This window comes from Daldinia childiae, assembly GCF_008694065.1.
Source record: "Daldinia childiae strain JS-1345 chromosome Unknown Scaffold3, whole genome shotgun sequence".
NCBI lineage: Eukaryota > Fungi > Ascomycota > Sordariomycetes > Xylariales > Hypoxylaceae > Daldinia > Daldinia childiae.
The window spans coordinates 1,261,012-1,282,529 of record NW_022984644.1 but is presented as its reverse complement, the minus strand read 5'-3'; the positions used below and the strand labels follow the sequence as shown (position 1 = coordinate 1,282,529).

The window sequence follows — 21,518 nt, the reverse complement described above, 5'->3', positions numbered from 1 at the left end:
TTAGTTCTGGTATAACCCGTCTATGAAATTGCAGAAATACATTTAAATAAATTTTAGGATACGATAGCTTCCTGGTGGTGTATCTACCATAAAAGTCGAAGAGGAATGAGAAATGAAACTAAATATTGACTGCAAGGGCTACTATGGGTTGCCTACAAGCTTCACCTATTGGCATGGCTTCTTTTATCTATCACATATACTTTTATCCATTAATAGATCAATAATTCTAGGTAGAAAAAAGCGGTATATATTCCTGTATTCCCTTTTTATCAAGGTACTTTACTCTATTGATAGACTTATATTAAGCAAGGTTTTAGATCTGGTCAGCCCTCCACGTTGACTACCTCTTAATCGACAATGGCCTCAGATGCCTGAGCCGAACGACTCTCTTGCTTCTTGGTCTCTTCCTTGAGAACAGTCTGGAAAGCCTGGCGTATCTGCATCTGCTCAGTCTCAGTGAGAGGGATTGCGCTGCCACGCCGACGACGCCAGCTTGGCTGGGTCTCCTTCAGTGTTGCGTTGGGATCTTGACCGGTTGGGTCCTTGAATTCGTATGAACGTATCTCGGTGTTGTCCCAACCAGTACCTATTAGCCGTCAGTGGCCATTTGCTCTATCAACTGGTAGCGAGGGCCGTTGTTCTATCCGAAGGAGTGTACAGTTTGCATACCTCTCTCTACCTTCACTCCATCAAAGTCCTCGGTAAGGAAGTGGAGAATACCGCCATGGGTGACAAGGACAACTTGAGCGTCATCTCCGGCTTTGTTCACCAAGTCCCTAAGCCACACTCTAGCGGCCCGTGACCTCGCCTCGAGATTGGCAGGGGTAGGATAATATTTGCTCTCACTGGACTTATCGTTCCAACCCTCGTGAAGCAAATGGAAATCCACAAGCTCGCCGAATTCTTCTTTCAGCTTGCTGGGGTCTGAACCAATATCGCAAGGTAAGGTTGAGATTTCCTGAGCATCCGGGAGAGCGATTACTTTCTTCCCGGCTTTAACGGCTGGCGCAAAAGAGCGCAGACAAGTTAATATCGTCCGTCGTATAGGGGAAGCGACCAGATGCGTAATTTTATCGTGAGCATCGAATTTCTTGCAGAGCTCATCGCACTGAGACTCGCCTAGAGGCGTTAAGTCTGGATCGCGTATTTGCTGATTTGCCTCGCTTAGGTTATGATAACCTTGAGCATGGCGGACGAGATGAACAATAGGAGCCATTACTACGGTAGTTCTAATAATAAATATAATTTAGGGGTTTTAAGAAACTTGGCTCGTGATGAGGAAAAGAGAGAGTTGAGATAAGATAATTTCTAGTTATTCTTTCTATTCTTTAGGTACTCATCGGGGTCTAGGATAGTTTCTTTGACTGATGTCGTTTGTCTCGGACCTTATTTAGACCACTAATGACTGTTCGGGACCCGATTACGGTGATGCTAGAGCCACGAGTCATTGTGTAAACTCTGATTGGATTGAATTATTGACAGTTAGGTGGATAATAAATGCAGTACCGTTCTTCGCAGTGGATCTCCCAAGACATTTATTTGATTGACTCATTATGAACTTGAACTTGCAATTTGAACTCATTGCGAATTTTCCCAACTTAAAGCCATGACGTATTTTTAAAAAGGGGGAACATTTATTCTACTAGATAGGTACCTATCTATATGTAATCGGCCAGGAGCTTTCAAATGCTGCAACTATCCGAGGATCTGCAACCCAATAACCTGGTTCTGCACTGCAACAATTCGAAACGTTGAGGATTTTAGATATTGAGGTGTGTTCGTGTATGTAGGATAGGTCATGTGGGATACTACATAGTAATTACCTGTACGAAAGATATAATTAACAACTTTACGACTTGGTTAGTCTGTAACTATTTTGGAAACAATTACGAGGTACTTCGTACATAGTACTATGTACAGACTGTACATTAGGTACAGTTGAAGGCCCTCCGGGATCTCGTGCAACGACTTATCTCGCTAGATCGGCGCTATTGTCGGATTTAAAATACCTAGATAAACTCTCCAATAAGCTGGCTTGCCGCTGAGTTTACATAGGTACATAGGTACCTAACGGATAAGACTCCTCAAGATAATAATAAAATTTAATATGTATGAGGCATGCAAGCCATCATATATATCAGTCGTCTTAACTACCCCAGACTAGAGTGAATGTCTGAGACCACCATAGGAACGCTTGGGACGTGCCCAACACATGTGTGAGACGCGGAGATATAACGTGTAGCTATGCACTAACAGCGCAACGATGTCGAATTACCCGTCATAGTTGGTAGAACCCTGAATAACCCCTCTCTAGCTCTAACTACATATACTTATCTAGCTACTTACATCTTAATCCAGGTATGTGCATGCAAATAGTGTACAAACAGCAAAGGAATAACTAAACGATGTGACCATTTCTAAATTAGACATGATGCAAATCTGAAGCTGGCGTAGCTCAGCTGCTACGTTGAGATGTACCTAGTATAATTACTTGCAATCAATGTAAAAGATGCATATTTGCTATGTATGTACATATGTAAATACCGGTACCTAAATGACCAATGAGCAACCCCTGAACTGTATGTAGTGTAATTGTAATTATCTGTAATTGTCTAGAAGCTCCTTGGCTGGTCTTTGTCTGTTGGTTAAGGCCAATGCGCCTTATTGGCGGCCCGGCGCTAAAATGATAGAAATATCCAACGTGCGTACATGGGCTTGCATGGGCTGCATATGGGCGGTTGTCAATGTTGTCAAGGGTGTTAAGGGTGTCAAGGGTACAGTAAAAGGGTTGCTTCTTCAATTTACCACTTATCGATTCCCCAGTTTTAATCTCGACAACTTCCCCCAAAAGCTATTTCTTAACTTTCCTTCTTCTTTACGACAATACTTATTTGTGTACACGTCAAGCATCAACATCGACGCTTCCTTACCCTTCAAGTCTTTGTCTTCGAGACGCGCCGTTCATTTGCACCACCACGCTTCAATTTCTCATCCAAACCTGTCACTTTCAATACCGCAATCATGCCTGGTGTTCGTAAGTCATCCATACTCCTCTTTTCGCTATTGTACTCTTGGAGGACCTATGTCTGCTCTGGACGCGATGGATATGGATCATTCCTCGATCATGAACAGTTGCAAATACTCCGTCCTCTGACTTCCCCAATCCGATATGATCAGCCTATCCTACAATCTGAATACCCCAAGTCAATTCGTCAAAGGTTGTGATACTAATATGCCATATTCATTGCAGCTAAGGATGCTCTTGACAACTTGAAGGCCAAGCTCAAGAAGGTCTTCAGCAAGAGCAAGAAGTCCAAGGCCGAGAAGAAGCCTGCCGAGGCATCCAAGGCTGACGCTTCGAAGACCGACGCTGCGGCCCCTGCTGGTAAGCTCTATCCCATTTCTCCGACATCCTCCATCTACATAAGGGATTTTCCTCCTAAACTTTTACTAACCTATCACAGCCGCAGCCGCCGCCGAAGCCCCCAAGGCTGATCAGCCCGCCGAGGCACCTGCTGCTCCTGCGCGTAAGTCCAACCCGAACCTCTCCTTTGTTTCATGTTGAATGCGTACCAATGGATCTTCCCGCGGGGGTTTCCGTAGTGTTACGTATATCATAGTGGAATCGGAATTGCGCGTGACACTAGCTAACAATTCTTCTCCGAACAGAGGCTGCTGCTACTACCGAGGCTCCCAAGCCTGAGGCGCCCGTCGAGGCCGCTGCCCCGGCTGCACCCCCGCCCCTGTCGCCGAGGCCCCCGCCGAAGCCAAGCCCGCCCCCGCTGCTTAAGCGGACGTCATCTACGATGGTCTCCGATCGAATCAATTCAGACAGTATAAACTGAACTAATATGATCGTTGGACAAGTGGAGCGAACGGGGCTGCTTTCTGTCGCAGATTGCTGACAATGGTTTTGATTTCATGGCTTGGTGATTGCGAATGGACGGAGGATATTCCCACAGAGTTTGCAGTTTGAGAGATACCCTAATAATACTGGTTTGGCACACAATGGCATTATCCTTCGGTCTTAGGGGGTCTTTATCGTAGCTAGGAGTCTATCAGCACGTGATCAACTATACTTCTAGTACCGTTTTAACCCTATTTTGTTGGTCTTTGAACGTTATTGCATGTGATGATCTATGCTAAATATCTACGTCCCTTACCTTGGGGCTAGATGGGCTGTTTGAAGAGACATCTCGAGTACATATTCATGTATTTCCCGAGCTCCTCTTGCCCGGCAGACCTAGTGTAGATACTATCCTACTATTCCTTGAGCATTACTGATTACAATACGATTTAAAGAGATGCATCATTTTGTTTGAGGACTAAAGAATAATTTCATATGCCCCTTTGGGTGTATGGAAGCTGTTTGAGTTGGAATGCTAGTTCTGCAAGTAAATGATAGTAATTCTGGACTAGGCTAATAGATGAAAACGGTAAGGTTCGAGAAAGTAAATAGCAACACGATGTCTGGTTCATTGTGGGCTCTCATTACGCACTTTAATACCGCATCTTTTCACGGGTCTTAGAGTGATCATAACTCTATGTACTTCTACGTAACTAGTTGCCCTTAATACAAAGAGGGTCCAATCCTGATATATAGGGGCCTTCGAATATCCTAGCCGAGTTTGCAATAACCAGTTAGTTATCGCTTCTATTGAACATAGTTAATCATAGAAAGCGCCCAGGGCTCGCGGTCATGTTTTTAAATAGGACTATGAGGCTCAATAAGTTTTGAGGGACCCTTGTCTTGACCCTGCGAGTTATTAAGAAGCTTGGGTAAATGAATACTTCATAGAAGTAAACCTAAGCTTCTAGAAGACGAACTTCGTAAAATAACTTGGGCATTTATCCACTTGGCCTGTCGCTAGATTTGGTCCAGGGGGCTTGGGTGATAGGTGATTGGGTACCTGGCGTGCTGGTCCGTGGTTGAGATGGCCTAGGGACAGGATGTCCCGGACCCCATGGCGCTCGGGAGTATGGAATACCAGGTCCGGATGGTGGCGGCATATTTGTTGTCTGTGCCCATGGTGCAGCTGTACCGGATCCAATTGCTGCAGTTGGCGGCGGCATGGATGTTGAAGAAGGGGGTTGGTTTGCCATATGGATACTCTGCTGAGGAGCCGCGGCATTAGGATCCTGTTCCCAAGAAAATAGTGAGCCGAATGGAAAATGTTGCACTACTGGAAACTTAGAAAGAACTTCGGCGTTGAACATCTTGATCATTCCCTGCCGCAGAGTTAGCAAGGAGCGAGAGACCATTCTGTCTATATCTATACCTTGTTAATTTTACCCCAACCGTCCTTGATACCGGATATATCGAATAGTATGGGACTGTGCTCCCAAAAAGGACCCTTCTTCACATCGTTGATAAACCCTATGGCTGAGAAATACATATTCTTATTTCTTTCTTGCTCAACATATTCAGCTTTGACTACTTGTGCAGGTTTAGGTGCCCGAAACAGGGAGCCTTCAATCGGCATGGGCTCTGAATCTGTAATCGCGCGGCTTAGTTGTGCTGAGCCGTAGATATAGGGTTGGAACGAGTGATCGTCTAGACCCCAGACGCCATGGGATCCCGCAGGCTCAAGCGTGTATGTTAGAATCAAGCGTCTTACTACTCGAAGGTATGGTTCAAAAATACCGAGCACGATGCTGCGCTCAATGTCACCACCCGGCTTGCCATCCTTAAATGCGCCAAGTTTCCATAGGCCTCCGAGAAAAGCTAAAAAGCTTAACTCGTGGCCAGTTCCGTAGTCGAGTCTCTGTGGACTCCCAAACCCACCAAGTAGATAAGCTGTGAGCTCGTCTTTGGAGGTGGTATCGGATTCACCCCCATGGCCGAAATTTAAGACGGAAGCAGGTAGGAACTCTTCAAGGAGGTCTACGACTCTTCCCTCTAATAACTTGTACCACTTCCGGAAGCTAACATTTCCAAAGCGCCTTGGGCCCTGATCAGGCGGAGCTTCATCGATGTAAGACTCTATCCTAACAAGCAGCTCTTGCAACTTCAATACCGACTGGACCGGTCGGGTCTCGTATTCTGAGCCGATATGGAAAGCTATAATCTTGTCCTTCCCATCATCTCCTACAGACTTTCGAGGACACATGGCGCGGTTTAGTTGCATGACGAATATACCAATATCTCGATAGGCTTTTGTAGTCAAGAACCTGGCGACGTCAGGCCCATCGTTAATTTGCTTTGTAGGCTTGATAAAAGTGTATTTCTTTGAAGGATCCCATATCTCTAAGACGGGGAAGCTATTAGCACCTCCTTGAGATTGTTGCGGACCCTGAATAGCTGTCATGGCCACTTTTGGTATTAGTTAGGTATTTTAGAAGTGACGAAACCCAAAGTTAATAGAAAGGTATAAAATGTATAGGAGAAATGTAGGTATGAGGTAGTACATGGCATTTCTTAACTGCGTCACAGCTTCCCGAGTAAAACATATGCCCCGCCCCCACTACATATGTATGCTTGCTGTTGAAATGGAAGCTTCTGCACGGGCCTCAAATTTAGGTAAGTCACCTAATAACACACTTCCCATGTCCTTGTCTTTGACTTTGCGAAACCCCACAACCCGTTTTCTACATATATGTACCTAGGTACCTAAGTTACCCATGTTGCCCGGCACCTCGGTAAGTGAGCCGCGTGGTTGTGGATAATCACGCGTCGTGATTAATTATTACTTTCGCGAGAGCCTCACGCAATTTACTACCGATGGTCACCTCTAATTAAGCCTTATTCAAAGTGTTTTTGAGAGTAGACGGAACTTAGTCTACTATCTCCTTTCGCTTAATCAATACTCAACTTTCAGTTACGCACCTCAACTAATTCTCATCGTATTTATTGTATCTAAAGGCCGGAAATATGGTGGGGACCCGGAGTGGAGCTCAGGTTCTAGCTAAAGGTCCCATTCCAGATGGAGGACGAATACAACAGCATAGTCCTAGCCCTGAAAACGTCGATAGTGGTGAGGATGAAATTCCTTATAGCATATCACCTAGACGTTCAATCGATCCGAATATACGGTCACTGGATCACCGCCGAAAGCGGAGTCGACAATCAGATGATGACCTATCTGTACAGTTTAATCCATCTAAAAGACGGAAAGCTGGGCCTTCAACCAGTTCTAGAAATACACGCCTACATCCAACGCCTGTATTACCCTCTGCTAAACGGTCGGCCGGGACCATATCTGCTCGAAATGCAAGCAGAAGTCCCGAAGATGATGTACCTCCGGGCTTGGTAAGCAGTGTCAATGCCGCGTTCAAAAAGAAAGGACGTGGAGATCATCAACAACTTCCAGTGTCCGCAAATAATCATTTGAATAACGAAACTATTAGTCCAGAAGAAAACGGGGATGCGCGGGAAAATGTAGAGGACAATGCTCAGGTCCAATCCAACCATGATGAGAATATAGGCTTGCGGGAATTTCAGGATCGTGATGCAATTGGCACATCTAGACGCGGCAAATCCCCGCCTGCGCTCATCATTGCAGGTGACCACGGGGAGGGACATAAACCAAATCCCGCCCCGAACAGTAAAAGTATCGTTCAACATGGCCCTGGTGAAGTTCAAAGCCAGGCTGAGATATGGGATGTACCCTTATCACCAGGCCAACAACCATTACCCAGGCAATCAGCAGTCTCTAATGTTTCGCGGGAGAACTGCCCCTGCGTGCGAGACGTATCGAGTTCATATACCACACCGTGGTTCGAAGTCTGTCCGATTCTCTCAACCAGGACAAACTCAAACTTCTGAGCATCCCCGATCCGCATCAGAAGGAGATCAAAATGGTCCACCACAATTAGCACAGCCAGATCACCAAGTTTGCACACAAGATATACGGGAGGATGATGAAGTGGGTATTTCTTGGGCGCGTATTGATGGACTCTCCTCAGACGACGAAAACCTTTCGGATTTCGACTTGTCCGAAGATGGTTTCGCTCAGGATGTGGCAAAATTTCGAGCTCGATATCCCAGAGGCTATAAGGGTAGAGAAACATTTGAAAGCCCTCAAGAAGATGATGATGTTACTATACACATTGATTCTTCTAGTCTCAAAAAGGCGCTTCGACTCATAGGTCATGAAGCCTGGTCTGGTAAAGGACGAAGATGGCATGAGCGGCCATTTCTTTTCGATTTTATGCAGCCTGGACCCGTCCGAGCTCTAACAAAGCTTCTAACAAAACTAGAGAGATTACTCGTAGCAACTCCAAAAGCTCCTCGAATCATGGAGCAGAATAAGTTCTTTAATGAGTACGGTGATCTCCTTGGTTATTATTTCTCGAAGATCAAACTTATGCTCCGTCATATTCGAGGAATAAAGCCTGCAAAAGAAGGGCTAAGTCGATCACAACGAAACCGGGAAATTAAGAAGCATGACCAGCTAGCTAGGGACATTTCTTCGCTCGCCATTCCTATGCTGTTTCATGTTCTAGCATCTGCGTGGTGGTTAGGTGGTGGCAGGTATGGGAACCACGCATCATTTACGATTTCTACCGTTGAGTTACTTATGAGGATACTTGGTTGGATTGGGTTGTTATACCGTCCGTTGCTTAGAGAGCTGAGACAACAGTCATCTGATGCTGAAGAGGAGGAGGGAGAAGAAGAAACCAAAGTCCAAAGAAAAAACCGACGCTTAAAACGGGAGAAACGAGAAGAACTCGAAGGGGTTTTAAATGACTTGAAGCGGCTTGTTGAGGCTGGCCCAGATCTCCTCGAGAGAGAAGAACGCCGCCGAGAACTGGAATATCGGGCTAATCAAGAGCGATTGAGACAGGAAAAATTTAGGGCCCAACGGAGGCGGGGGGAAGAAGAATTATTGAGGATTTCTAACCAGGAACGACGACTGAGGTCAGTGTTGTCAATCAGGGGAGTCCACGTACCATTGTCACAATCACGAACATCAACGTCTACGCGAGAGTCACCGGCTCAAGAAGCTTCACAAATACGACCGTCTCCAAACGCTAGCGATTGGTCTGACGAAGAGAAGATATTCCTCTTCAAAAAAATACAGGAATCGTACCCTAATCTGCCAGACTTGGATGATGTCCGTTGGGAACTTAATAGAACCCTGAATGACACTGAGGCAATGGCAGAAGAGCTCTTAGAACAGATGCTGGAAGCGGTATGTCCGCAACAAACAGCAGCAGATAGAAATGCGCATATCGAAGAGATCATGCAGAATTATAGGCGTACAGGGGGTCATTGAGTTTGTTTGTTTGAGGAATACAAGTTACTATACCCGTGCGTGTACAATGTTTAGCTCTTGGCTTTTAGAATATCAAGTTTCAAAATTTAAGTCTACAATACTTCAACTCTATTATTCTGGCGTGCTACTATTGATGTGATTGAATCGCATAATGGTCTAATTGCCAATCCTCTCCAGTCTGGTTTCTACGTATTGGAGGTCTTGATTGATTTGATTGGTACTCGGATAAGTAAGCCTGCGGTTCTTGAGAACATTTAAGACAGGTTTTCTAGGCTTTTCTAGGCTTACAGGTAGGGGAGTTATCTAGCTTTGATGCCAAATGAGAGGCTAGCATACCCAATTATTAGATTGCGTACATGCAGTCTGCATACTGTCGGGTCATCAACGGGGAGTCGAACGGTATCAGTTGGCCAATTCCCGGCCTTAACCTCCAGCTTGGCCAAGTTGTGCCTGCAGATTGAACCAGTTGAGGCCCAGCGGTTAGATTAGCTTTGATCCATTATTCAGAGCTTCTCATTAGCAGGTCGGAAACTGGAATTGACATTTTTCGCTAAGGCGGGCCTTGTTATGTATAATGTATGTGGTATGCTGGTTAGGTATACATATGTATGTACATGCAGGTAATAGGTAGATCCACTGAAACGAGGCGGACAGGCCAAAACTATGTCACATGTTTATTATTGGGTTGACTGTTATCAATTACGTAGCCGAACGGAGACGACGTTGCAAAAGCGACATTGTAATGAAACGGGGATGGAGAGGAGTTAAGATGATGTATACATAGTGTATACCTTATATTGCATTGTCGTGTTAGAAGTAAGCGACTTTGATGCGCCAGTCTGGATGGAATCTGGAAGTTTGCTACCAATTTTCAAATTTTCATTCGTAAGAAGTAAATTAAAGAATGTTCTTAGTCTTTTTATAGGAGGTATTTAAATGCCGGCTTAGAGGTTACATGTAGGTACCAGCCATCTGGTTTCATTAGTGCTCGTTTTTAGTGGAATTGGTATGTGGATTGGTAGGTGAGTTAGCCGGCATAAGCACGGACCAAATACGCTTAGAGCTTTTATTGCTCAATGACAACCGACCCGCTAGGGCCCCTGTGAAGCCCCTGTCTGGACCCCTGTGATTAAGCAATCCCCTCCAGCGATGCTTGCCTATCGGGGTTTAGGTCCAGTGGTTAGACGGTCTCTAAACCAGTGAGGAAGTCGGTCGTTTTGTGGCGGTCTTAACCGTTGGTGCAGAATCTTGGAGAAGCCATTCTCTTTTTTACCTTTTCCACCCCCCCAATCCGACACTTTCGTATCTTTTGCAAAAGGGCGTCGCGAAGGATTGAGAAAAAAAAAAGCCATTCACGTCGCGAAACAGAATACGCGTTCTTTTCTGGGTCATCCTTTCTTTTACCTGATTTTTAAACTTCTATCATCAATACTATACCAGTAACAAGTAAAATACTTTGTTGTATTATACCTCACTGGTTAATATCTCACGGCGCTAATCCGATATCAAGACGAGCAAGGGGAAAAAAAGGAGTTTGTAAGACGACAGGTCAGTCAACACCCGATTCAACCCACCATCAACGCTCGAACCCCCCCTTTTGTGACGTGTCGAAGCTGCAAATATTAGCTGTTTATAGTCTTACTTGATTTATTGATCAATGGGAATCTAAAGCTAATATGCATCCCAATCGTCGCTCACTCATACGCGTAGCCACCGATTGTATTTGAATATTTACAATTGTTAACACTTTGGCCTTCTAGAAAGTTGTATTAGTAGCGCTCTTGATTTTCCCGACCTAGAGAGACCTTTAACAAGCGACCGATTACCTGTATTCGATAATAGAGTTCTCTCTATCCCGTAAAGACCGAAATCATGTCTGACGCCGAAGGATTCGAGGTTGTCCAGCACGACGAGTCGGTTTTATCGGGTGAGGAGACTGCCGGTACCGCTGGTACTGGGGCTACTGAATCGCCTAAATCTTCGGTTAAGTCAAGCAACGGATCTAAAACCGAAGACAATGCCGTAAAGCGACCAGCTACTGGTACTTCCGGTGTCCGTCGTCCGGGAACAGCAACTAGTACAGCTCCGAAGACTGTTACAACTTCAACGGCTCGTGCTAGTGGCGGTTTGACCAAACCTCCAACCCGCCCGCCTGTTGGGGCCGCGGTCAAGAAGCCATCAGTAAGCACTACTACGACCCACAGGCCCCAGCCGTCTGTCTCAGAAGATGAGAGGAAGAGATCTACTATGACCTCTGCGGCGGCGCGTCGAACCTCGACAGCACCAAGTGTAACGTCGTCTCCCGGAAAATCTAGCGTTAGATCGGGCATTTCTACCACTACCGCGGCAAGGAAGCCCTCCTCGGCTACTAGTAGCATAGCCTCGAGAACTAGCACCCTTGCAAAGCCCACGCCGTCTACTGCGGGCACGGGGAGTCTCTGTCGGCACGGACATCGGCAGCCACCCGACCTGGAGCTCCTGGTGCCGTGGCTGACGCAAGGAAGCGGTTGTCTAGCGTCACAGGTTCTCCGATTTCTTCCACTGGAGTTGCGCGACAGCGCCTCGCCCATCTATCGCGTCGCCGACTTCTGCGGTGGCAGCAAGGGATATTGAAGACTTAAAATCGAAGCTTGCCGAGAAAGAGTCGGAGGTGGAGTCCTTGAAGGAACAGGTTGTTTCTTCTCAGGCCAAGGTCACCGAGCTTGAAGAAAAGATCAAGACCGAGGTAAATGGCGTCCAGGTGTGCTGAAGATGCCGTGCGCCAGGGACACGAAGAACTCCTAGAAACCTTAAAGTCAACCCATGCTTCCGAGAAGGAGACTCTAAGCACCCAGATATCGGAGGCTGTCGACAAGCTTAAGGCTGCCGAAGAGCAGCTTGAAGCCCACAGGACGAAGTTAGCCGAATTGGCTAACTCACAGGAAGTCAAAGATACCGAGATTAACGGCCTACAGAGCAAGCTTGAGTCCCTCCAGCTTGAGAAAGATACCAGTGCTAAGGATAGCGAAGGTGCTTTGAACAAGGCGGCTGAGGAGCACGCTGCTGAATTAGATGGTCTTCGGAAATCGTTAAACGAGCAACATCAAGCTGTCGTTGAGGCTCTAAAGACTTCGCATGCAGCCGAACTAGATCAAAGCAAAGCCTCATCCGGCGAGCACGAGAAGGCACTTGAAGAACTGAAGGCCGCCAATGAAGCGTTCCAGAAAAAGATTGATGAATTAACCTCCTCGACTGACAACGTAGGTGCCGAGAGTGCTTCCAAGATTTCTGCGCTTGAGAATGAGCTCGCAGATCTAAAGTCTGCTGCTGAGCAAGACAAGGCTGCATTAGCTACTTCACAAGCAGAACTACAAGAAGTTAAAGCGAAGCTTGAGGAGTCCCTCGCTGCCGTAGCTGCTACAAGGGAAGAGCTGACTAAGGTCAAGGAAGAGTTTGCTAGCTTACAGGAGGAGTTAGGCCAGGCTAAAGCGGATGCATCATCTAGTGCTGATCTCGCTACTCAGATCAAGGAGGCCGAAGAAAAGTACGAGAAGTTAAAGCAGGACCATAAACTCTCGGATGAGACACACGAAGCCCAACTGAAGCAGGTATCCCAGGACTATGAGACGGAGATTGAGAGCCTCAAGGGCGATGCTTTCTTCAAACGCAAGTTTCACGTCCTCGAAGAAGAACATAACGAATTAAAGACTAAATTTGACGAGCTAACCGGTACGCATTCAACGACTGTCCAGAGCCACACAGAAGAGTTGGAGGCAGCAAAGGCTGAATATGCGGCTGCTGTTGCAGCCCTTTCCGCTAAGGAAGCGGAGCATCAAAAGGCACTTGACGCATTACAAGCTAGCCATGCAATGGATTTAGAAAGCGCCAAGAGCGGTGCTTCAGTTGACAAGGAAGCACAACTAGCCGAACTAGAGTCTCTCAAGGCCAGCCATGCGAAGCAAATCGAGATATCTAAGGCTGAGAGTGAAGCTGCTCTCGCAAGGGAGCTAGAGGCTCTCAAGGCTGCCCATCTTGAGGTTCTCAATGCTCAGAAGCAAGACTTAGACACGACAATTGCCGAGTTGAAGGCTGCTCACGCCCAGGAGCTTTCTACCAAGGACGCTGATGGTAGTGCGCATGTGGCGCAACTGGAGGCTCTGAAGACAGCTGTTGAGGAGGCGCAGGCCGAATTGGAGAAAGCCAAGACCAGTCACGCACAAGAGATTGCCGAGAAGGAGGCTGACAGTAGCGCCCATGGCGCCCAGTTGGAGGCATTGAAGGCGGCCCTCGCAGACGCGCATGCGGAACTCGACAAAGCTAAGGCTAACCATGCTCAAGAGCTGGCTGATAAAAGTGCCTATGTAACCCAATTAGAAGCCCTCAAGACCGCAGTCGAAGATTCTCAAGCCCAAGAGGAGGCTCAAGTTAGTCACGCCGCTGCTCTCGAGGCCCTCTCAAGAAGGAAACCGAGGATGCTCACTCTGCCGAAATTGAGAAGCTGATAACGATGCAATCCGAAGCTGTAGAAGCCGCGAAGAACAACGCATCGGGCTCTCACAAGGAAGCCATCGAAGCCCTTGAAGCGAAGCTGCCCAGCTGATCGAGGAGTTGAAGCAGGACCACGAGAGCAAGCTCTCTGCAGCTACTTCTGATGTGGCTAAGCATCTAGACGCCGCTACTGAGCACGAGGCAGCATTGATCGCAGCGAAGGAGGCATTAGCTAAGGCCCAAGAGCATTCCAAAACTCTGGAAGTAGAATTAGCTGAAGTCAATACTAAGAACATCGAGCTGGCGAAGATCCAGGAAGAATACGAGTATTTGCACCAGCAGCTCGCAGAGGCTAAGATGAACAATGTGGAACTCATGGCTGAGCTTGACGCTTTAAAGAACCAGAGGCCGGACACCTCTATTGCAGACGCGCTAAAGGCGGAGCTCCAGGAACTCAAGCAGTCTCACGCTCAAGAATTGGCTGCTGTCAAGGAGGTATCCGCAAAATCCGCGGGTGATTTCGAACTTCTACAGAAGGATTACGACGTGACGAAGTCAGAGTTTGAATCCCTGAAGGAGCAGCTAGAGGCAGCCAAGCAAGACGCTCTCATTGCGCAGAAGGATCTAGAGGCGCATAAGAACGACGCCGAGGCCAAACTAAAGAACCAGGTAGCCGACTACAAGGATATGTACGAGAATCTGTCTACTATAGCGGAGGAAGAGCAGAAGAAGAGGGCGGCAGTCGAGAAGGAAGCATTCGATATCAAGTCGAGATTTGCAGAGATGGAGGCTCAGCTGAAGGTCAAGGACGCGGAAATTGCCGAGGCACTGGTATGAAGCCCGATTAAACTCTATTAGTAGTAATCTATAATACATTATGCTGACCTGAATACCAGGCCAAGGCGGCGGCGCAAACGCCAGTGAAGAAGGGTCTGTCAGCTAGTAGATTCGCAGACAATAATGAAGCTGACAAGAAAGAAGATAACGAAGGTGTTACCGACTCGGAGGCTTCCGCAGCTGCAGGTGAGGAGCCTGACCATTCATCGGCTGCGATGAGTGCGGTGCGCAGTACCCCTTATACAAACCCTCGCTTGCCAGTCGCAGCATCTCCTCTTACATCTGCATTCACTTACCCAAGTTTTTTTCAAGCCATCATGAGAAAAAGTGGCTGACTCATGTGTAATAACAGTTAGCACAAGTTAATCTATCCATCAAGGGCCTGAAGTCCATGAGTGACGAAATGGGGGACCGGAATCTGCGGTACGTAGATCTAATATCTAATCTCATCTCTTGAATTATACGTGTGTGAAGGTGTCGATTCGATCAGCAGGCTAACAGGACACAGCATGCTCAAGTCCATGACCAATATTCCTCAGAAATCATAAGCTGGAACTAAACGATAGTCGGCTAACTATAACGAGAAATTCTTTCCCGATACTATTAGCGGTTCTTTCATCCCGGCTTTTTGATGATGTCCCCAGCATGACTCGCCCTCTAATGACTTTATTTCGGCCTACGAACTTTCACAACGTGAACACGTTGGATACTTACCATCCAATCAATCTTCTCGCCCACCGCTACTTTCGCGCCCGGGCTTAACCCTAACTAAACGCACGCCGTTTATCGGGAATTTGCACTTATTATTCGGAAACCGACACGCTTTGTAATGAAATATTTTTTCTTGGAGAGGGATAGGGTCCTGATACAGATACCTTAGGGGGAGGGAAGGGAAGGGCGCGACCTCCTTTTTTTTTTACTTTTCTACTTTTTTTTTTTCTTCTCTATCTTCATTGTGAGTCGTCGCGCCCAGGATGGAAGGACATGGCATGGCATGGCATGGATTGATGTGTATGAGAAGAATAGGAAAGTTGTGCGGAACAAGCCGGCTACGTGCTAAGGTAATGCTGAAGGAAAATATGTTTTTTTTCCTCGCCCGTTTTGATTGATTGATTGATTAACGTTATTTCGCTTTGCTTTCTCCAAGGACTACGTTATGTGGATATTGTAGTAGTCAGGTTGTCTAATAGTTGAAATGGACGATACCCCCTTTTTACCTTACCAGTTGATAACTTTCGTTTGTTAGGTTTCGTACTTAATGCCACTGTCAACTGCAATAGAGAGTATTGATGAAGTAAACATCGTAATTTATGATGTTATGTCAGAGCAACTATACCAATTCACAGCAATCTTTAGGAGAAGCCTAGAGCACTTCTACTTCTCTACACTATCAAATTAACCCCAGTATATCAAGGCAACAAGAAACAAATCTATTACGCTCATTGGCAGACTTAAATATGAGAAGTATATACAAAGCATTCATTATTTCCATCTCGGCTTGAGCCATTACCCAATATAGTTTAAGACGAGGCAAGTTTCTCATTCAGGGGCTTCACCAGATCTCGCACTTCGAACATAGCATCGAAGTTCTGCTGCTTGACGAACCACGCATTCACTAGCTTCCACTCCTGGTTGGGGTCCTTGAATTGGATCTGCGGGTAGGTATTAGTATTGGATATCATTGCTAATCAGATTGGAGGATACGGGGAGGGAAGCTTACATCGAACCGCCTAAACAAGCTTGGGACGACCTTATAGATCTCTAACAAGCTAATATTCTTTCCAATACACGTACGGGCGCCCATGCCGAATTGGAACATCATTCCGTTCATCTCACGAACCCGACGCTCTTGTTCCTCCTTCTTAGCGCCTGTGAGTGTCTCGTCGACTAGCCACCGCTCAGGTCTGAAGGTGTCGACGTCCTCGCCCCAGATCTCCGGTCGGCGATGTATGATCCACGCCGAGCAGCCGACAATGGTTCCGCCCTTGACATAATGACCTGCAATCTCGACGCCAGGCTCGGGAACGATGCGCTCGAGCGGCAAGCCAGCTGCCGGGTGTAACCGGAATGCCTCCTTAATGCAAGCGTCAAGATACGGCAACTTTTGGCTCTCAGTCCATGTCACAAGACCCGTTTCGTAATCGCTGAAGATACCAGACAAAGCTGCGTCGTCGAGCTCTTTTCGCAATTTCGAGAGCGCAGACGGGTTACGTAGCAGATAATAGAAGACACTAGCCAGTGAGATAGCGGTCGTTTCGGAGCCGGCGAATGCCATAGACACCGCCATAGTTTGCACTAGAGTGTCGTTCATGAACTCCGGTCGAGCATCATGCGAAGCGAGGAACTTGGATAGTAGATCGGGCGATTTGGGTTCGGCTTTGCCTTCGGTGGAGACTGGAAGAAGAGGCTTGGAAGGATCGCCTGAAAGGTTAGGTCCCAGACGCTCAGCCATGCGAGCACGCGCGAACCGCGCAACAGGGAAAGTCGCATCAATGATCCCCCACTGGGAGAGTTTGAGGTAGATGGGATTTTTGAGGAAGACGCGATCGAGCCACGGAATCTGGCCGATCTGATTAAGTGTATCAGTACCTTTTCATAGCATCTCACGTTAAGTTCTAACATACCGGCGCAACGTATAGGAACAAATTCCCCAAGTAGTCAACTATGCCATCGATATCCTCGTTCTTCTCGACAAATCCATGGCGTTTACTATAAGTAATCTCCCCAATTACGTCGAAAGCGTAGAATTGCAGCCATCGTGTAAAGTCGCACCCTTCCGGATTGCCAGCAAAGAGATGTTCCGTTTGCTTAAGGAACAACTTAGTCGTATTGTCAACAAAAGGTTCGTACTGCACTAAAGCAGACATAGCAAAGGCCGAATTGACACATCGTCTGAATTGGGCGTGGAAGTTGTTGTCCGTCGTACTAAATAGTGAGGCAAGAGAGTTCCCCTTGACTACTGACTGCTGGACAACATAAAAGTCGGACTAATAGAAAGTGTCAAAAATTAATACCTCCCACCGGAAGTTGTATAAGGGGTTCGTACCTTAACAAATCCCTTATTAAGACCGTATATTGTCTTGAGAGCCTTCGGGTCTGCAAACGACAGAGAATTAGGTCCCAGACGTACTACATCGCCATATTTTGCGTGCAACTTTCGATGTGTTATGTCAGGTCGCTGTCCATAAACATCCCAGAATCGCCACAAGTCTGTCAACGAAGCCAGAAAGGGTCCCGGGTACTTGTTCAAGCCATTGTGGTATCGATTCCTAACCAACCATGTGAGAACTGCTGAAACGATTAGGGGTAGCCAAAAGTGAGCTATGAAGCTCCCAATCACAGAGTTCCCTAGTCCTAGCATTGCCCCACGGGTTCATCTGCTCTTGTGAGATAAGCTGAAGTTAGAACGGGACGGATAATAGCAGACTTCCACTCCCTAAAAACGGTGAGAAATCTGTAAGAGCCTATAGGTTATTGAAACCTTTTCGATGCTCCTGACTATTGATGTAGAGAGTTTCCGACCTGGGAATACAGCCAAAACAAGGAATCTTGGATGCACCTATACCCCTGGAAATATGAGAAGTAGAAACGCCGAAGCCGAATATCAGGGACTGCTGACAACGTGTGCCAAGGTGGGTATATATGCGGACCTATTTGTCGGCTATCCCACGGGCATGTCGGCGTTATCTAACAATGATTTGACCAAGGATAAAGACTCCCAGTACCTGCGGCTAGCCTGTTCGATTAAAATGGCGGGAGAGGGCTTAAGGGTGGAAGGTACACTCGTACTTAATATCTCGATATACCTCTAGTATGATATATAAACCGTTACGCTTGTGACGGTACTTCAGGGCTTTGCGGTGGCTTGAACCAGCTCCCCGGCGCCTCTCGGTCCCTGTGAGATCGTCCCCATACCCGCTTGAGGTTCCGCTCAGAACTAGCCAGGCTACTTAGAGACCCAAGACTCTGGGGACCCCGCCGACCCACCTTCGAGGAAAGGGAGCCCTGTCGACGAGGCCATCAGACGAGGTGGGCGGGGGAAACAAGCGCCTAGCCTAGTGTTGAATTGGGGAAATCGACAAGAAAACCCATGACTGCCAAGTGAGTAGCCACGTGAATAGCTCAAACCTGCGCTTGGGGCTGTATTAGACGTGATTTCGGCAGATGGATAGTCCAATGGTTTCGCAGGTATAGTCAAGCAAGAGCACGATAGCACAAGCCGGAGAATATGTCATGTTTCGGGTCATATCCGCGATGATCAACTGATGTAGCTTGGGTTGACCAGGGAGCTGTTGGTGACACGGTAACCATCTCGGGAACTTTCTTGGAAATCCGAGGCGTATATATTACCCTCTCAACACTATCCTAGGGAGCTTAAGTCCGCTTTCCGCCATCCGCTTGGGCGAATAGAGTAACTCTCGTTGAAAATGGCGCCGAAGAGGGCAACTAAGCGCGCAGGGGGCAGGCAATGCGGCTCTCACCCATGACGAATTAAAGATGGTAATTAGCTTAAGAGGCGACGAAGGTAGCGTCAAATTTGAGTGTAAGCCTCGGCACATCCATAAGTGGAAGGCGACCTATCGAGATGATAGCAGCATTGCAGACGGGTATGATACCGTGATGATGTATCATGTATGATGTAGTTGGGTTGATTCTCGTAAAATTGAGATGGAATTTCTAATTGTGTAGACCAGGCATGTGTATCTCTGTAGACGTTAGGTATTGCTGCATACTTGTCGTGTGTAGCATACATCATACATAATACATCGTACATCGTACATCGTACATCATACCTACATGATATGCTACCATTAATACAACGAGACACAACTGCAAGCCGAGCAGAATCTAGATTCTAGACCATACAATGAATCTAGCGTTCAAGACCAGGCGTGTGGGATTCCTGTTATTGTCTGATAATGAAAAATGGTAAATGGTAAATGGTGATGGTGTTGTTAACCGGCGTAACAAATGGGTCATTAAAACTGCCGAGTTGTAATGACGAAGGAAATCTAGTAGTAAGTTTCAGACATTAACCAAATCGAGCCTTCTACAGATTCGGTGAAGTGGGGACGATATAATACGGTAATAGCAACTCGGCAGATGTAGAGACCCATAACTTCCCATAATTTCTATACCTTGGGTTATGTAACTTAGGTACCTAAACTAACTCTCTCTTTCCTAACTTCTTTCCAATTCTACTGCGGTTTTGCCGCGCAAAAAATATATATCAGACCACGTGCGACCTGCATGTCGCGAATTAATAAGTTCATTGTGAACCCTTTCTACCTTTAAATGTTCCATCAATGGTGACTGTTCCCTTACGTAAGGACCGGCCACATGGACCCGGATCCGATCCGATAAGAGGTAGGATTGTACGACGAGTAAATCTGATAATATTACTTATATAATATCTGTATAAGAGCATATCTACCTTATATTCAGGTATCATTAAGTGGTATGGACATTTCCACCCCCTTAGATCTTCCCTCTTTTTCTTCCCCATTATAGCCTGATATCAACCCCTTCACCGGCTCAGACCTTTTGCTTTTCGAACACAACTGCAACCTTGAAGTTGTGTTACCCACCGGATGCAGCTCATTAAAATTCCGTATTCTTCCAGACCGTGTACAAGGCTTATTAGTCACGCTCGAGAGCTGCCGGCGGTGTGTTGCGTGGTTTTTCAGTTATTGATAATAAGCGCCTCCGCTTTGGAAAGTCGTGGGTTAGGTATTTTCACGATAAGGGGGGATTTACCGTTGGTGCTCGCGGCCGGCTATCAATTCATAAGCTCATCCAGGTGTTGGGCTATCTCGATCAGAGCACTTACTCTCTTCCTACTTGCTAGGTTTCAGCATAGTAAGTTCGGCAATCAACCGTATATTTGTGAGTTCTGCATAATTATACAATGAGGCAGAAGTGATATCTCGCTCGGCGTCTATTGCGCCTATAGCGCTCTCTAAAATCCGCTCAACTCGCATTGCCGGCGGCACCGTACGCGCGTCTAGGCTCTGGACTTGCGGAAGCACCTGCAGTGCCCTATCAATAAAATAGCCCCTAATACAGGTATCCAAGAATTTTTAAGTATGCTGCATGTACTAGGGCTCTAGAACAGCCTTAGGGTGGCTGGCTCGTGAACGACGTTGAGGGGCTAGCAACCTCAGCTACCTCAGACTGCTAAAAACCCACGGCATCGAGGTTTTGAGGGTGTTATTTCAATGAAGTATGAATTAAATATACTATATTTTTATTAAGAACCAGCAGGACTAGTTGCTCATTTCTTCGTCTATTGCTCGGTATTATTCACTAGAGGTTACTAGACCCCTCAAGAAAATGCCCATCTTAGGTTAATTATATTCGACGGGCTACACAATTATAATTATTAGCCCGAATACGGCAGTAGTCAGCCCCGAGAATCGGGAACAAAGGTTATTAGTACCCTTCACGAGTACAAATAAGCTAGGTACGCTACTATATATGCAATGCGAAGAAATAAATAGGTAGAGAATCGCTGCTAATTTTGAAGGAATAGTATATGTATACTCAAGGATCAGGTTGATAACTCCTGGAAAAATAGGTTTACTCGTTCACTTCTTTAAAAAAGAATAGATATCTTCTCTTAGAAAGCTAGATTCTAGAATCCTGTCATCAGTAGTATAAGTCCTCAGTTCCGAGAGCTTTGTAACACTCTCATCAAGCATATATACGCTATATATAGGTACCTAGGTAAGCAATCAGTTGTTTGTAATTATAAGAGATTACTGCGCAATTTGCCTCTGCGAATAGTGGTTCAAGCTTTGTCACTCATAGGAAACTTCTGTATCATAACATATCGTACATACCTAAGGTAAGGTTGGAAGTTTTAATTTCTTTTCCCTTTTTACGAGAATCCAGTAATTTGATCTAGCCCCTACCCCTTAAGCTTTTCTCTTACCGAGGTACTTTAGCATATAGTTGAAGTTTCACTTCTTGAGACATTAGGAAATAAATACATGA

General features: G+C 46.4%; 5 protein-coding genes across 5 annotated transcripts; 2 read left to right on the top strand and 3 right to left on the bottom strand.

The window, feature by feature from the left end:
* Nucleotides 1-347: 347 nt before the first annotated feature.
* GL218_03087 (putative phosphatase SPAC5H10.03) lies at nucleotides 348-1,216 on the bottom strand (the record flags this gene model as incomplete). The annotated part of the gene is made up of 2 exons (XM_033579632.1): nucleotides 348-586; nucleotides 670-1,216. The coding sequence occupies 2 exons, from the start codon at nucleotides 1,214-1,216 to the stop codon at nucleotides 348-350; spliced, it is 786 nt and encodes a 261-aa protein (XP_033437607.1).
* Nucleotides 1,217-3,021: 1,805 nt separating this feature from the next.
* On the top strand, nucleotides 3,022-3,845 carry GL218_03086 (uncharacterized protein; the record flags this gene model as incomplete). Its single annotated transcript, XM_033579631.1, has 4 exons — nucleotides 3,022-3,034; nucleotides 3,251-3,385; nucleotides 3,465-3,527; nucleotides 3,670-3,845. 4 exons carry the CDS (start codon nucleotides 3,022-3,024, stop codon nucleotides 3,843-3,845), a joined length of 387 nt encoding a protein of 128 aa, XP_033437608.1.
* Nucleotides 3,846-4,848: 1,003 nt separating this feature from the next.
* Nucleotides 4,849-6,308, bottom strand: GL218_03085 (Serine/threonine-protein phosphatase 2A activator 1; the record flags this gene model as incomplete). The annotated part of the gene is made up of 2 exons (XM_033579630.1): nucleotides 4,849-5,229; nucleotides 5,280-6,308. The coding sequence occupies 2 exons, from the start codon at nucleotides 6,306-6,308 to the stop codon at nucleotides 4,849-4,851; spliced, it is 1,410 nt and encodes a 469-aa protein (XP_033437605.1).
* A 4,782-nt stretch (nucleotides 6,309-11,090) lies between these two features.
* Nucleotides 11,091-14,857, top strand: GL218_03084 (putative viral a-type inclusion protein repeat domain-containing protein; the record flags this gene model as incomplete). Its single annotated transcript, XM_033579629.1, has 5 exons — nucleotides 11,091-11,724; nucleotides 11,777-11,958; nucleotides 12,014-13,621; nucleotides 13,794-14,516; nucleotides 14,582-14,857. 5 exons carry the CDS (start codon nucleotides 11,091-11,093, stop codon nucleotides 14,855-14,857), a joined length of 3,423 nt encoding a protein of 1,140 aa, XP_033437606.1.
* A 1,185-nt stretch (nucleotides 14,858-16,042) lies between these two features.
* Nucleotides 16,043-17,883, bottom strand: GL218_03083 (Pisatin demethylase; the record flags this gene model as incomplete). Its single annotated transcript, XM_033579628.1, has 4 exons — nucleotides 16,043-16,174; nucleotides 16,243-17,091; nucleotides 17,147-17,509; nucleotides 17,569-17,883. The coding sequence occupies 4 exons, from the start codon at nucleotides 17,881-17,883 to the stop codon at nucleotides 16,043-16,045; spliced, it is 1,659 nt and encodes a 552-aa protein (XP_033437611.1).
* Between the last annotated feature and the right edge of the window lie 3,635 nt (nucleotides 17,884-21,518).